This window comes from Equus asinus, chromosome 14, assembly GCF_041296235.1.
Source record: "Equus asinus isolate D_3611 breed Donkey chromosome 14, EquAss-T2T_v2, whole genome shotgun sequence".
Taxonomy (NCBI): Eukaryota; Metazoa; Chordata; class Mammalia; order Perissodactyla; family Equidae; genus Equus; species Equus asinus.
This window is the reverse complement of record NC_091803.1, coordinates 33791315-33806273: the sequence shown is the minus strand read 5'-3', so window position 1 is coordinate 33806273 and position 14959 is coordinate 33791315. Positions and strand designations below refer to the sequence as shown.

General features: G+C 42.4%; 1 protein-coding gene across 9 annotated transcripts in view; it reads right to left on the bottom strand.

The window, feature by feature from the left end:
• The window catches only part of DNAH3 (dynein axonemal heavy chain 3), a 167162-nt gene that overhangs the window by 73936 nt on the left and 78267 nt on the right, over positions 1 to 14959 (bottom strand). For all 9 annotated transcript variants that reach the window (XR_011494269.1, XR_011494270.1, XM_044747042.2 and 6 more), the window contains 10 exons: positions 12284 to 12398; positions 9885 to 10083; positions 8473 to 8581; positions 8134 to 8247; positions 7238 to 7414; positions 6071 to 6162; positions 4047 to 4266; positions 3309 to 3443; positions 1962 to 2073; positions 196 to 437 (listed from right to left, as the gene is read on the bottom strand). Coding sequence is in view for 7 of the 9 variants with exons in the window: in XM_044747042.2 (XP_044602977.2) it covers positions 196 to 437; positions 1962 to 2073; positions 3309 to 3443; positions 4047 to 4266; positions 6071 to 6162; positions 7238 to 7414; positions 8134 to 8247; positions 8473 to 8581; positions 9885 to 10083; positions 12284 to 12398 (1515 nt within the window). In the remaining 2 variants the exon portion in view is untranslated. The remainder of the gene's footprint in view (positions 1 to 195; positions 438 to 1961; positions 2074 to 3308; positions 3444 to 4046; positions 4267 to 6070; positions 6163 to 7237; positions 7415 to 8133; positions 8248 to 8472; positions 8582 to 9884; positions 10084 to 12283; positions 12399 to 14959) is intronic.

Sequence of the window (14959 nt, the reverse complement as noted above, 5' to 3'; positions counted from 1 at the left end):
ATTATCTCTAAACGCACATAGCTTACCTACTACAAGTACAGAAACATAATTCATGAACTGATAACTGTTACTTTCTTGTGGGACATTCATTCTTAGTGTAATAAAGGTAGGCATTATACAGTTTTGATCAATCACTCACTTCAATAAAATAGTTTATATCCATCCATAAAAAGTGATATCAGACTTAGTAGCTACCTTTTTATTGTCATCCAGAACAGTGTTCATATTTTCAATCCAAACAGCATCCACTGGCCCATCAAATATAATCCACTTTCGGTCATCAGACACTGAAGACGCTTGCTCCCGGAAAGCGTTGGCGAGGACTCCGTCTGTCCATTCATGGCTCACTTGGTCAAAGCACCCATACAGCTGCCCCATGGTGATAGCCTTGGGGTTGATGATCTTGCACTCCACAGCAAACTCCTCCATCTGGTGGGCTAGCAAGAAAGTCCAACATGAGTTGCAGAGACTCTGGTCAGGCTAGAACACTAGGTAAGAGATAATGCCATCTCAAAGACCAGCCAACATTTTTGAATATACCATCCAAGGAGAGTCCTAATAAAATCTGTGCTCAGTCCTTATAAAGAGTGAGATAGCTGGATAGACAAAGCCTTAAATTTCTAGGTTAATAAAGCCAATAGCTTCTCACCATATTTTCTCATATGGCTTCTCACCATAAGAACTCAATCAGTAAAGGAAAGAGATGCCATATTATCAGGCCTCTTGAGGCACCTGGCTCTCACAGCTGCCCTAAGAACCTTGGCTTTGACTTGAGATGAGGAAAAAGCTGACAAGGAAGATTCTGGAAAATGATGGTTACTTTTCCTTTCTCTATCAGAAGGGCTAGCTTAGCCCTGAAACCTCTTCTTAGCTGCTCAATAGGTGTCAGTTATCCCCTGAGAAAGGCACACTGTTGGAGTACCAGGACCCAACCAGGATATGCAGGCTGATGGATGGCACATCATACACACTTAATAACAGAAAATAACCACACTTTTCCACGATCCTTCAAAGTAAAGAAAAGTTGGAGTGCCTGAGTCATGAACTAAATAAAGAGCCATTTCTGCAGAATCCTGAGGCAAAGACAATGGGGGAGGCCTCCTTTCTCTTCATTTTGTTTTCTAAGCTATATTCAAATGTCAAAATTATTACTTAAGTCTGAAATGCCCAAATTAGTTATTAAGGCCAAGTTAGTCGCCAAAACAATAACCCCAAAAATCTAACAGCAACTCAATTATCAAGTGTTATTAGGAAAAATGTTAAAGTACTGGAAGGGATCATGGAAACATAGGTACAATAAGGCACTGCTAAAAACAACCCAAAACTGCCTGGTAATAAACACAGCTTTCACTTGTTGAGTAGACACCATGCTACATCATTCACCTACATAATCTCATTTAATTCTCACAACAATCCAATTTTACAGCTGGGAAAACAGAGGCTAAGAGAGATTTGGTCATTTGCCCAGGGTCTGGGTCTGATTCAAAAGTCTGAGGTCTTATCCTCCAAATTAAATGGAAGGAAGGAAAGAAAGGGAGGGAGGATGAGAGGGAGGGAGAAAAAAAGAGAAAAAAAAAAAGAAAGGGAAGAGAAGGTAAGAAGGGATGGAAAGAAAAGAAAAAAAGGAAAAGAAAAGATATCAGGTAGTTATTTGAATTTAGCATAGTTTTGTTTAGGCCACTGGCAGGCATCTCTCTCTCTTTTGGGAAACCTTTGGAGAAGCCACTGTGCATCATTTGAGAAAATTCCTCCAGCCCTAATGATGCACATAGAATCCCCTGTTGGAAGCCCCACCTCCCCTTTATCATCTGCCTGCAGACATCTGTGTGCCATGTTCTATTTCTGGCTCTGACGCCAGAATCCAGGGACAGCAAAACTAACAGTCTGGCATTATCTCCATGGAATCAGACAACTGAGAGGGGAGTCCTGTCCTCCCTGGAAGCCAGGAATGCGAGCTTTACCTTCGTGTAAATCACCCAGAGCTGCAGCCAGCACTTTATAAGCACAGGTCTTGCCACCCATGGGGTCTCCGACAATCATATAGCCATGTCTTACCAGCATCATCTCGTAGATCTGGGAGGAGACATCACACAAGGAGTTAATTATTGCAAACCTCCCTGAACTGCAAGTTAGTAAGAAGTCAGTGAGGAATGAGGGACTGAAAGAGGATTCCCACAGTCACTTCTACCTCTGGGAAAGTGTAGTCCTTTTCGTGATCTATTGTTTAAGTATCTTTTCGATGAATAAATATATGTGTGTGTCTCAGATTAAGGGATGGGAACTACTATTTGCTCTGCACCCAACTACATGCTAAGCATCAAGCGACTTACCTAAATTCTTTCATTTAATCCATTCAGGTACATTAACCATTGCTAGACGGGAATACTGAGCCCTAGAGGTTAAGCAACCTGCCCAAGCTCTTCAGTGGTGGAGCCAGGATTTGGGCACAGGGCTGTCTGAATTCAATGCCCCTAATCTTTTCATTATGCCATTTCCATTTGCTTTTAAAGAGGAAAAGGAAACAATGGTCATTTTAGCAAATTGCATTTATACTGGAAACCTCCTTTCTCGAGGCCTAAATGCTGTTCTGACTGGACTGGAACTCTCAGTAGATGAAAATGTATTTTCCGAGCCAGGCCTATGCTGTAAAATAGAAATGACCTTCTCTGTAATTGGTACAGGGATGGTCACATGACTTTATCAGCACAATTCAAAGCTAATCCCGAGACCTGCTGAAGACAGTTGGAGAGTGATGCTCTTTTTTCTTCTGGGTTTGAATCTGGGACAATCTAACTCTGAGGCTGCTGGGGACCCAACTGAGAAAGAAGTTTGAATGCAGAGAGAGACAGAGCCCAGAAATGAAGAGAGACAGATTCCTGATGACATTATCTAAAAACCCGGATCCCTCTGTACCTGAAGCCAACATATTCCTGGACTTTTCAAGTTAGGTAAGTGAATAAATTCCCTTTTGTTGATTAAGGCAGTTTGAGTTGTCTTTCATTGGAAACTGAGAATGTCCTTACTAGTTCAAAGCCCAATGCCCCCAAAGGTTTTATTTCATCCCTAAATTAAAAAAAGAAACCCCAAGGAAGATGGTCATAGGAAAAGTACTAGATTTTAAACTTCAACTCTTGGAAATGAAAACTGAAGACACAACAGATTGCTAAGTATTTTCATCTCTACCTCCATCGCTATTCAGGCACGTCTGACTGCTGCCTGTTAGTTCCAGTCTGCCACAATTCTTTCCGATTCCTGACTCCAGCAAACAGTAAAACAGGCACACTCCCATATGCGTGCAAAGAACCAACCTGGATAATTTTCCCAATAAACCAAGGTACTGGCTGGAGTTTCATCTTTTGGATATTCTCATTCAGTACTTCCATGAAAACTTCATAGTCTGGCTTTGGAAGAACAACTCCAGGAAACAAATCTGATATAATTCCCTGTTAAAAGATTTCAAGAGAAGGTGGAAAAGATGAATTACCAGATATATGACTTCAACATTTTCCCAAAATGAGATCTAGAGACAGCAGAAATCTTTGAAAAATTCCAAACCTCATTTTTCTACATCAAAACTCATCCACAATTACAAATTACAACACTATCTATAAAACATGATTTCCCTGCCAAATAATTTTAAAAGGCAGCAAATATTTAATGGGTCTGTACTATCTTCCAGTTACTGTATTAGTAACGAACAAGATAGTCATAATTTATGGAGCTCACAGCCTGGTAAGGAAGATAGGCATTTATTAACTACAAATGAAAACTAACTAAATTTGATTTTAAAAAATAACTACCTAGCCCAACAGCAAATACTATTCTCTCAATGAAACCATTTTTATTAAAATCAGGAACTAGACCAAGATGTTGCTATCATCATTATTATTCAACATTTTGGGGAGAGTATACAGGAACAGAGATGCTAGCTGGGGATAGAGAAGGTGTCAGAAGATGGAAGAGGATGTGGAGAGGGTGCCAGAGAAACATTTCCTCTTTAGAAGCTGAGTCCCAGTGCTTGGCCAAGGCCCCAAACCACTACATACCTGAAACAGAGGGACATCTTGAGCCAAGAATTTGGCCAGGTTGACATCAAGCAAGGCCCGGAGCAGCAGGACACTTTCATTCTCCTCCGGGTACTTGAGCTTCAGGTTGCCAGCAGCAGTGAGCACAGACTTGACTGCACGCATGCCATAGTCATAGTGATGCTGGGAGGAGAGTTGCTCTGAGCATAGGCGGTAGGTTGCCACAATCTTCTGGGAAAGACTAGAAAGGCAAAGACAAGTCTGCAGATCCCCAGAGAGGAGCAAGGTGTCTGCTCAACAGACCTTCTCAACATGCCTCAGCAAACCAGGCTTGCCCACGGACTTGATGGAGAAGCCCTATCATTTGAAGGCCTTTTAATGCAGTTACCATAATGAGCTAAGGAAGCAGTGTAACTCTTTTTCAAAGGTAGGATGAAGAAAAAGCAAGCACATACACATATGTATAACATGTACTGCATAAGAAATTAAATGTGTGTATACTTTTGTTTGTATATATAAATGTATGAATACACACACACACACACACACACACTTCGGAAGAATACATCAAACTATGAACTATTAACAATGTTAATCCCTGGAGAATGGGACTAAGGGTCACTGAGGGAACATTCACTTTTTGCACTTCTGTAACATTACTTTGTTTTTCAATGTCCACGTTTTACTTTTTTAATTTAAGAAGACCAATGCACAATTTAATATATTCAGCACACAACACATGTAGACTCATGTGCACCACCATTTCTTATTCTTCCTGGCTACACAGCTGCACCACATCTGCTAGCTTCTCACACACTCACAGGGTGCCTATACCACTGAGTCCTAGTTGGTGGCTGTGAATGAAAGGGAAGTATGCCACTTCCAGGGCTGGTCCATGAAACCCTCCTCCACGAGAGCCTCCATGCTCATGTGTTGTAGCTGTGAGATATAAGTGGCCTGGGTTCCTGACCCATTCACTGGGGAAGAACTGCCCCTGATCACAAGCACCCATTTTGGATTCCCAATGAGTGAAAAATAAACTTTTGTTATGTTAAGCCACTGGGATCAGGGGGTCTGGGTTACCCTACCCAATATACTTATGCACATTCCCTGTGAGGGGCTCCTCTCTACAAGACTGATTTACTTTAAAAGCAAAGACTCTGTGTTGCTCACCAGCACCTAGCACAAAACTGGGCAAAAGGTAGGCAGCTGAATAAAGGTTTGCCAGTTGAATAAATAAATGAATTGAGTGGGAAAATCAATGTAATCCAGGTCTCCTATAGAAAAAATAAATTAAACCTCATTTGACAGAGGCAGCCTCTTGGCCTAGGAAGGGTGACGTATTCTGTTGAGAACATCTGCAGCCCTGTGGACTAAGAACAAGGACACTCAGGCCACAAAGACACTGATGGCCTTGTGAAGACATCCGTAGTAAAAAAAATCAATTAATTACGGCCAAGACAATGTAAAAAGACAAGTGTAAAATTTGGAATAGGTCAATAAAAGCCATCTTACAATGAATTTCATAACTCATGGTGCGTGTGATGAAGACTTTGATGTGTGTCTTGGAAAACTGGGTAAGACTTGAATGAGAGATAACCCAGTTGATTGTAGTAAATAAATGTTATATTGATAACAACGTTAATTCAAAATTATATTAAATTTTCCTGTTCAATGTTGGAATAATTCCTGTTTTCAGTCTTGCCTTAAGCCAGTTAGGAATGTGTGTGCATTTGTGTGTGCATGTGTCGGTATGTGTATGTGTGTGTTAGAGTGAAGGTTTGGGAGGAGATGAGTGGCTGCATTCTTTCATAGTAGTCCAGGTGTGTGTAAAGAGAGAGGAGGCTCTTTCTTGGAAATCTGGGCCACTTCCCAGTCAGGGATGGGGTCGAGACCAAGACCAGGGCTATGTGTTTTCAGATCAATTTGTGAGCAGAAGCCTGTTTCTCACGTTTCTCTCTTTTCTTCCAATAGGCAGCCCACCTTGAATCCACCACATAAAAAAACCACTTTGTCAGGGCCTTTAGAAAACAAATGTAACCTACCTTCTGGAATCCAGAAACCCCATAGAATAGAGGGAGATTTCTCCAATGAGGGCATAATCTGGCACCATCATGGCCACTGTCCGAAACAAGGCCTGGAAAAGAAACAGCCATTCAGAACCTAAACACATACCAAGAACACTGCGGGAAGGCACATCTACAGAGGCAGAGAAGTAGCATGATCATTCAGGCCACTCCAGTGACAATCAAGGAAAGGAGGGCTGGAGGACAAGTCAGTGCAGAGGGTTCATCTTCATTGGACAGATCCACTGTTCCACTAACCTCCCCACTGGCCCTGTCCAGGTACATGTTGTCATACTGGGTCCTTCCAAGATTGTGAGGAAGGCCTTAGGTGCAGGTATCCTAACAACACCTCATTCTCCTATGCCAAATAAGCATCACTCAACTACTGGAGCTTTCCAGTGTTCAATATGGACAGCAGAAGTCATTTAGGAATGCAGGATTATTATGTATCAGAAGAATTCTGAAGTCAGATCTTGACTTGAGTCCTTGTTCTGCTACCTACTAGCTGTGAGCAAGTTATGTGACCCTTCTAGACCTCAGGTCTTTCATCTCAAAATGGGCTAACACTGTGCCCTCTTCATAGTTATCATGAGAACAAATGATATCATCTAAGTGAAGTACTTAGAAAAACGTGTGGCACATAGTCAGTGCTCAATAAACATCAGCTGTTGCTATACTGCCTTAGATCTGACAGGAGAAGTGACTTGCCCAAGTCATGCAGTTAGTTAGAGGTAGAGCCAGGAATAGAACCCAGGCTTCCTGATATCAAACCCTAGTGCTTTCTAGTATACCACACTGTCTCATCAAAGTTGCTTGTGCAGGTCTAATGTGCAGATCTCTCATTTACTTTACTGTCTGACCCCTGTGGACAATAGAAACAATGACTCTTGTTCTAGTGTGCACTGCTTCCTATTTGTCACTGGTTACTATGCATACATGACCCCTCCCCTAAGAGACTTTGTTGGGAAAGTGGTTGTGTTCTGGGGCCAAGTACTATCTTACCACCATTGAGATTCCACTATTACTTCTCACAGCTGAAAAATGTCACCTGGTCCCATTACTGGGTTTCTCTGTGAGACCTTTGGGTGCTTTCAGAGGTTTCTATACCATAAAGCACACCCAGCATTTATACACTCTGCTGTTTACCTTGAGATTATCTGGCAGCTCAGCCCTGCCAGCATACCCAGGGTTCATGGTGATGAAGACAGCACAGGTTGGGTTCAGAGAGAGCTCGGTGCCTTCAAAGATGAACATCTTTAGCTTCCGGATAATGGCTTGTTGAATGCTGAGAATCTGCTGAGCTACCACAGACAGCACTTCCACCTGGGGTGAGAATGGATGGCTGATGTGGGTTCCTGTTTCTGTCAGCCACTCACCCCATGCTACCAGAGTCTCTTGCACTTAGCAAAGAAAGAAACACAATAACCTGAGAACCAGACCTTCACCTTCAAAATTAGGAGCACAACTTAGGGTTTTGGTAAAGAAAAAGAAAATTGGTGCATGCATGTGTGTGTGTGTATTTTCCATAGTATTTTGTCTTTGTTCCAGCACCTACCATAATGCTTGACCTGTAGTAGGTATCCCAACAGTGTTTATTGGTTCAAATTGCACATTTACATTTCCTGACCTAAATTTCCCACCCAAATAGAATTAATCATGTTCTCTTTTGTGAAGCATCTTTTGTACCACTACCATGGATTTCTGTCATATTCTGTTTCCCTTTATTAGACTGTAACAGTTTAGAAGGCAAAAACATTTCTTACTCATCTTTGTATCATGAACATATGAAGAGTATCTGAATGTAACTGCTGCTCAATAAATTTTTGAATGAGCAAGTGAATAAGTGAATATGATGAGAGTGTATATGTGTATAAAATATGCATTTTGTCTCCTTGGGGAAATTTTTGTTTAGTTCATTGAGTACATACTCTTTGCAAGAGGCTGTAGAAGAAAGATAAGACCCTGTCATTGGGGAGCTGCGAGCCCAGAAAAAGGCCCCTGCACGCCTAACCCTCTGTTCTGTGGCCTAGTAGCAAGGTTACCTCAATCCGGTTGAACTCATCAAAGCAGGCCCATGCTCCAGCCTGGGCCAGCCCCTTGAAGAACTTTCCCATGGCTTTGTAATCCAGACCATCTGAGCAGTTGAAGACCACACACTAGAGAGAGGGAGGATGTGGGCACCATTCAGGATGGGTTCCCTCATATCCGGATTACTCTGCACTGTGAAACAGGGGTGGGGCTCCTCGTTTCCTGTTCACTGAAGGAGCTGGGGCCCCACTCTGCCTGTTACACTAAACCTTCTTGAACTTCATGCCAACTTCCCTGGACAGGGGTCCAGAGAGGGGTGGAGGAGAGGATAAGGATGGACAGCATTTCCCTACCTGCTTGGCCAAAGCTTTGGCCAGATCTTTGGTGGTTTCTGTCTTGCCTGTCCCAGCTGGACCCTCCGGAGCTCCCCCAAGGTTTAGCTTCAAAGCCCCCATCAGTGTCCTATGGGGGAGAAAATAAAAACTCAGCGCCTGAGTCTGAAGACACGGGAAAGAAACTGGCTTTTGGTTTATTTTATTTTGATTCATACAAATAGTCGAAAATTTTTCCCTGACTATATACCAACACAGCATCACTGTAAAAAAAATTCTGTTTTACTCAGCATTGTAAACTCAGAGCCTGGCACAGTGCCTGGTGCATGGGTGGCACTCATAAGCATTGCTTTGAATGAATGACTGAATGAATAAATGAATATATATACACATAAATGAATCAAATGAAAGTAAAAATCCTCATAAACTCTACATTCCAAAGATCACCAATGCTAATGGAATGGTGAAAATAAAATCTCTAACTAGATTAAGAACTCTTGAGTTCAGGATCCGTATTTGATTCAGTTCCATATTCCCAGCAAACTAATATAGTGCCTGGCATGTGGCAGGGGCAAGATAAATGTTGGAAATGAATGACGTGTTAACTGTGGTTCCACAGGCCCTTGTATGAGCCTCTTTAATTTCAGTTAACATATTATCTTGTAATCATCTGAGTATGTCACCTCCCCCACCCCATTAGATTGAGGGTTCCTGGAGGTCATGCATGGCGCACAGGAAAGTTTAAGAAATGGTTGTTGAATAATGAGAGGAATAAATGAATAAGTGAACAGCAATCACAGAACATAGAAAACAAGTGATTGAGGTCTTTGGAAGGAGAAATACTCAAGTATTATCTTCACAATTGAAAAAATATTCCACTGTAAAGAATATATAAAGTCAAAGAAAATCTAAACATCACAAAATTGACAAGTTCACAATGTTCAGATTTTTAATGTTATGAATTTCAAGGAAAGTGACAGAGTACTTTGCTGAGTACAGAACGACTGTATCTATCCATCAGACTGGCTGGCAGAGTTTCCAGACTCCTTGTCTGAGTCTGTCACCTGGCTCCCTCACCTGGCCCCTTTTCTCTCTCTTGGCCTGGGATTTCCAGGCACCATCTTGATTCCTGCCATTGGAGAGCTTTCTAAGTACCGTGCCATTTTCAATGACAGGCACCAATGTTCTGCTTGCTGGCTTGACTGCATTAATTTGCATTAGGACTCCTACTGCGTTCTCATTTCTTGCCTAAGGCCTAGTTTCCATGCCCATCTGTAGGACCATGGTGACTAAGGGCAATTCTAAAATCTGAGAATTTGAAATGAAGAGGGTAAAGGCAGCCAACTCAAGATGCACCTATCTTCTTCCCCAGGAGGTTTTCCTTCTGGAGTTCTCTATTCACCCATCAGGTCTGGGGGAGCCCTGGGGTTTACCTGTAGCAGCGGTCAGTGAGGGGCGTAATCACCAGCCGGGGGGAGTTTCCCAGGTACTCATAGCCATACAAGGCTTGTGTAGTAATCATCTGCACCTGCACATCCTTTGCCTCCCAGTAGTAGCGCAGCTGGGAGATCCACTGGAAATCATTCAGATCACAGACACCGTCCGCAGATAACTTGGCCACCACATCACGAGCTGTTGGGACACACACACACAAACACACCCATGCATCCTCCCATCTCCACAGCCTCCAGAGAAGAGGTCTGAGGATGTCAGAAGGCCACCTCTCACTCTCCAAACAATTTTAGGTTTAACTACCCTCCTTGACCACCCCCAACTTGCAGGCAGCCATATCTTTCAGAAGCTGGTCTTTGCTTCTCCCAAGGAGCCAGGCAGAGAATCTACTTGCATTGTCTGCTCTCAGGCAGTACCGGAGAGGCATTAAAAGTGCAAACTCTGAAATCGAACTGCCTGGATCCAAATTCTGGTTCTGCCATTAACTAGCTGTGTGACTTCAGGCAAGTTACTCAATCTTTCTGTCCTTCAGCTGCATAATCTACAAAACGAGGATAACATAGTACCTACCTTATTGGGTTACTATGAGGATTAAATGTACATATACAAATATATATACACATATACATATACACATATATAAGATCTATATAGATATCCATATACACAGATAGATAGACAGATAGAACTGTGCCTGGCATATAAAAACATTATATAAGTATTAGCTACTGTTATTATTCCCAAATTCTTGGGGGATTGACTAGAGGGTTTTGCAATATGTAGTTACCCCAAATGTTGCCATAACCCCAACATAACCCTTTGGGCTCTGTTTCAAGGCCTAGGCTATCCTAGGAGAATATAATCAGCTTGGCCTGATGGAACTGGCAAGGGAAGGGGTCCCATGAATCCATGGTTGGTTGTATTCTTTCCATCTGGGAGCCTGAGAAACCAGCTGAGAGATATAGCTCTGGGTTTTCTCATAGAATTATGAACCTAATTTAATTTTCTCACAGTGACAGGAGCCCTGAAGTTGAAGAGTGGGCAAAGATTTACAAGAATTATTATTTTTTAGGTAACTCAGGGAGAGAGCTATTAAGATCTCAGAACTACCTCAGCAGCTTGAAATTAGGATCCCAAAAGCATAATTTTGCCAAGGGACACTTCCGTAAGTCCATTGCCTCTGCGTGAAAGAAATCTTTATTACAGTAAAATCCAAAACCCTGCAGAGAAGAGCCCTTGAAGAAGATTACACCAATAGCTCTTCCATCCTTCCCAAGGAATTTAATTCCCCAAAGGTTCTTGAGAGAACCCAGAGCGGCAGCAGGAGGAGGGGTCTGCGTGAGAGACCCAAGAAGAAGGTGAATCTCAAAGGACTGAGTTGGAGATGCCTTTGCTATACAGTGTGTGTGTGCATGTGTTGATGCATGAGTGTGTGTGTGTGTGTGTGTGTGTGTGAACCCAACTACTCTGGGGTACACGGAGCAGTAACATCTGCACTTATTATTACTCCTGCCTGGAGTGGGTATGTGGCCAGCTGAAGATCACATTCTCCCTTCTCTCTCCCTGATTTTATGCTAGTCTATCTAAATGAAATCAGATTGAAGTGTGCATCCACCTTAAGGAGAACAAGATGCCATGAAATGCCAGTAGGATGCTGGGTGTGTGAGGAGGAAAGACACTGTTCCCAGGCAACCAGCCTGGTCCAGCCCTAGTTTCCTTGGTAATAATGGAGTGAGGGTGTGGGAGTGGTTTGTTTTATATAAAGACTCCAGTTCTTCCTCTTCCTCTTCTTCTTTTCTTTTTTTCATGAAGAGCTGGAAGGCATCATCTCTCACCCACTCCCTCCCTGAGTCACTGCCCATTTTCAGTCTCTGGGGTTTGGGATCAGACAGACCTAGGTTCAAATTACAAAAGAGCCTCTGCTACTTATTCTCTGTGTACTACCTCTCAGCAAGTTATACACCCCTCTAAGCCTCTGGTTCTCAATCTGTGAAATGCATATAAAAATGAGATAACGTATGTCAAGCACTGAGCACAAAGTTTGGCACCTGGTGAGTATTCAAAAATATTAGCTATGATCAGTGCAAAAAAATCACTCCAACTTGGTGAATCTCAGAAATGGTCTTGGCCATCACTGTCTCAGTAAGAGCCCTGCTTGGAGGGTTCCTGGAAAAAAGTTGGGGGTGGTGGGGAAAATATAAGGTGGAGATACTCAGAAGCATTGGCTTATCTCTTTCCTCCCCAAGCTTACTCTCAGTTGGAGAAGTATCTCTCTATTGGGAAGAGAGACCCTAAATCACTCTACCTGGGAGAAGGGAGACTGGCGAGCCCGGCTGCTATTCCTGGACAGTCAGTATTGCCAGGGAGTCTCCTTGCTTACCATGGACATCAATGACTGTGAGGGCCCCGAGGGTGAGTCGAGCCCCGCTGCTCAGCTTCCCTCGTACCAGCTGGACAATCTCTGCAATCTGATCATTGCTCTTTTTCAGAAAATCCTGGCAGGGGCATAGGAGGGGACAACTGGTTAAATTGGATTCCTCTGGTAATCCCTTCTTGGGAAATGGCACCATCCACCACCCCATGGCCCATGGCAGACTCCTGGATGTCATCCCTCCAGCTCCCTTCCCTGACCTCCAGGCATTAGCCTCTAGATGAATTTCAAATGCATTGCACTAACTGAAAGAAGCCAAATTTGAAAGGCTAGATACTGTAAGATTCGAATTTTATGATATTGTGGAAAAAACAAAACTACAGGGATAGAAAACAGAATGGTAGCTGCCAGAGGCTTGGCGTAAGGCAAGGGGATAACTACAAAGGGCAGGAGGGAATTTTGGAGGGTGTGGAACTGTTCTATATCCTGATTGTGATGGTGGATACACATATGTATGTGTTTGTCCAAACCCAGAACTGTACACTAAAGAGGGTGAATTTTACTGTGTATAAATTATACAGTAAGTCAGAATTTTTTTAAAAAAATCTGAAACTTTTTCAAATTAAAGGAGACACAGGATATGTGAAAACTAAATGCATGTAAACATGTAATCCCGAATTAGATCTTGGACCAGACAAAAAGACATTAGTGGGGCAACTGGCTAAACTTAGATGAGCCAATTTAAAAGGTCTATAGATTAGATGATAATATTGTATCTTGCATCAATGTTAGTTTTCTGATTTGGATAATTACACTGTGGTTAGGTAAGATGTTAATATTGGGGAATCTGAATGAAAGGTGTATGGGAATTCTCTGTATTGTTTTTGTAACATCACTTGCAAGTCTGACATTATTTCAACAAAAAGAGTTAAAAAATAAAAATGAATTTAAAAAAGGAAAACAAGTGAGACCACCCTAGGTTCAAATCTCACCTTCCCCACTTGCTAGCTATGTGGTTCTGGGCAATGATTTTAACCCTCTTAGTCTCAGTCTCCTGTTCTATCAGATCTAAATAACGACAGCTACCTCTTAAGCTGTTTTGAGGATTAAATGAGATACTGTATGTAAAACACTTGGCACAACGTGAAGAAAGAATCCAGTAAATGCTGGTGGTTGTTTTTGTTACTAACAATAAAGTCCCTGACATATAGCAAAAAACAAAAAAAGCCTTTTGAATGCCTCCCCACTGCCCTCAGTTTGTCTCTTAAGCCCTTAGTGATGGGGCTGTTCCCCACATCTCTCTTAACCATGTTCATTCCACAGCCCTTCTGGATGAAAGTGCCTTCAGTTGCTAGAGTGCACTATGCTTCTCATCTTCAGACTTTTGCATATTCTAGTCTCCCTCTCTGGAACATCCTTCCTCCCATTCTTTGCTTGGCTAATCCCTATTCATATTTTATGTCTCCTCTTAGACACCACTTTTCTGAGAAATCTTTCCCAATCCTAACCCCTCTCTTAGTTCTCTCCTTCCTCCCTATGCTTCCTGGATCCCTATACTTCCCTTACTACAGTTCTATAAAAGATATTTTTTTCTCTCCCCATCTAGACTGCAAATCCATAAGGATGGGGACCATGTCACTCTCATTCACTTCTAATTCCCTTTGTTTAGTAGCAGAGTCCCAGCACAGCCAAACACAGATGCCAAACAAACATTTGTTAAATAAACATGGATGGATGGTGATCCTGTCCTACATTCCTTCCTTTAGGATGCCGAGGAACATCATTCAGCATGCATACACTCCAGGGCTTGGGTGTGTGAGTGGAAGCAGTCTCCTCTTTTATGGGTAGAAAAACTGGGCACGGAGATGCAGTCACAAAAGTCAGAATTTTTCAGTGTTTCCAAAGTTTGAAATGATATAGTTTGCAAGTGTAAAGTGCAATACACTTTTAGGAATTATCAACATGAAATCTGTATAAATTTCAACCTTGGTCAAATACTAATGTTCTAATTTTAACGTATAAAGCAAAATATAGTAAATTAAAATATATTCTGGTCCCCAGCCAATCATCTATAGGGGGAATAACAGAAGGTCTGATGAGCTAATCATGGGAAATTATACCATGGTAAAGAGGTTGGGCATGGAGTTACTCTTCATGTGTTCAATAAATATTTAATGAGCACCTACTATGTGCTCAGCACTGCAATCACTCTTGGAGATATAACAGTGAGGAACACAGACATGGCCTCTGCCCTGTGGGGCTTACAGCCTAGGATCTAAGTACTGAAAAATTTACCAGCATCTCACTTAACCCTCCCACAGAGCTATAATGTGGTGCTACAATTCTTGCATTTTATAGACAAGAAGACCAAGACTCAGGTTAAGTAACTAGCCCATGGTCACACAGCTAACAGATGAAGCTATCAGGATTTGAACCCAAGTCCATCCAGATCTTGAACTCTCAATGGCACGAGTTAACTGGAAGTATGTGTGTCTGGATCTGAGGACAAGCAGGACTTGAGCACACCTGGTCTCGAGAGAAATCTGAAGGAAGAGCTGAAGGTGGGTTTGTGCTGGACTGGAGGTGGGAGAAGTGGGTAACATTGGAGGAGGAGGAGAGGAAAACAGGACCAGATGTTCTCTTAGCCAAGGAAGAAGACAAGGGGTGGAAATTCCAACTGGTGGA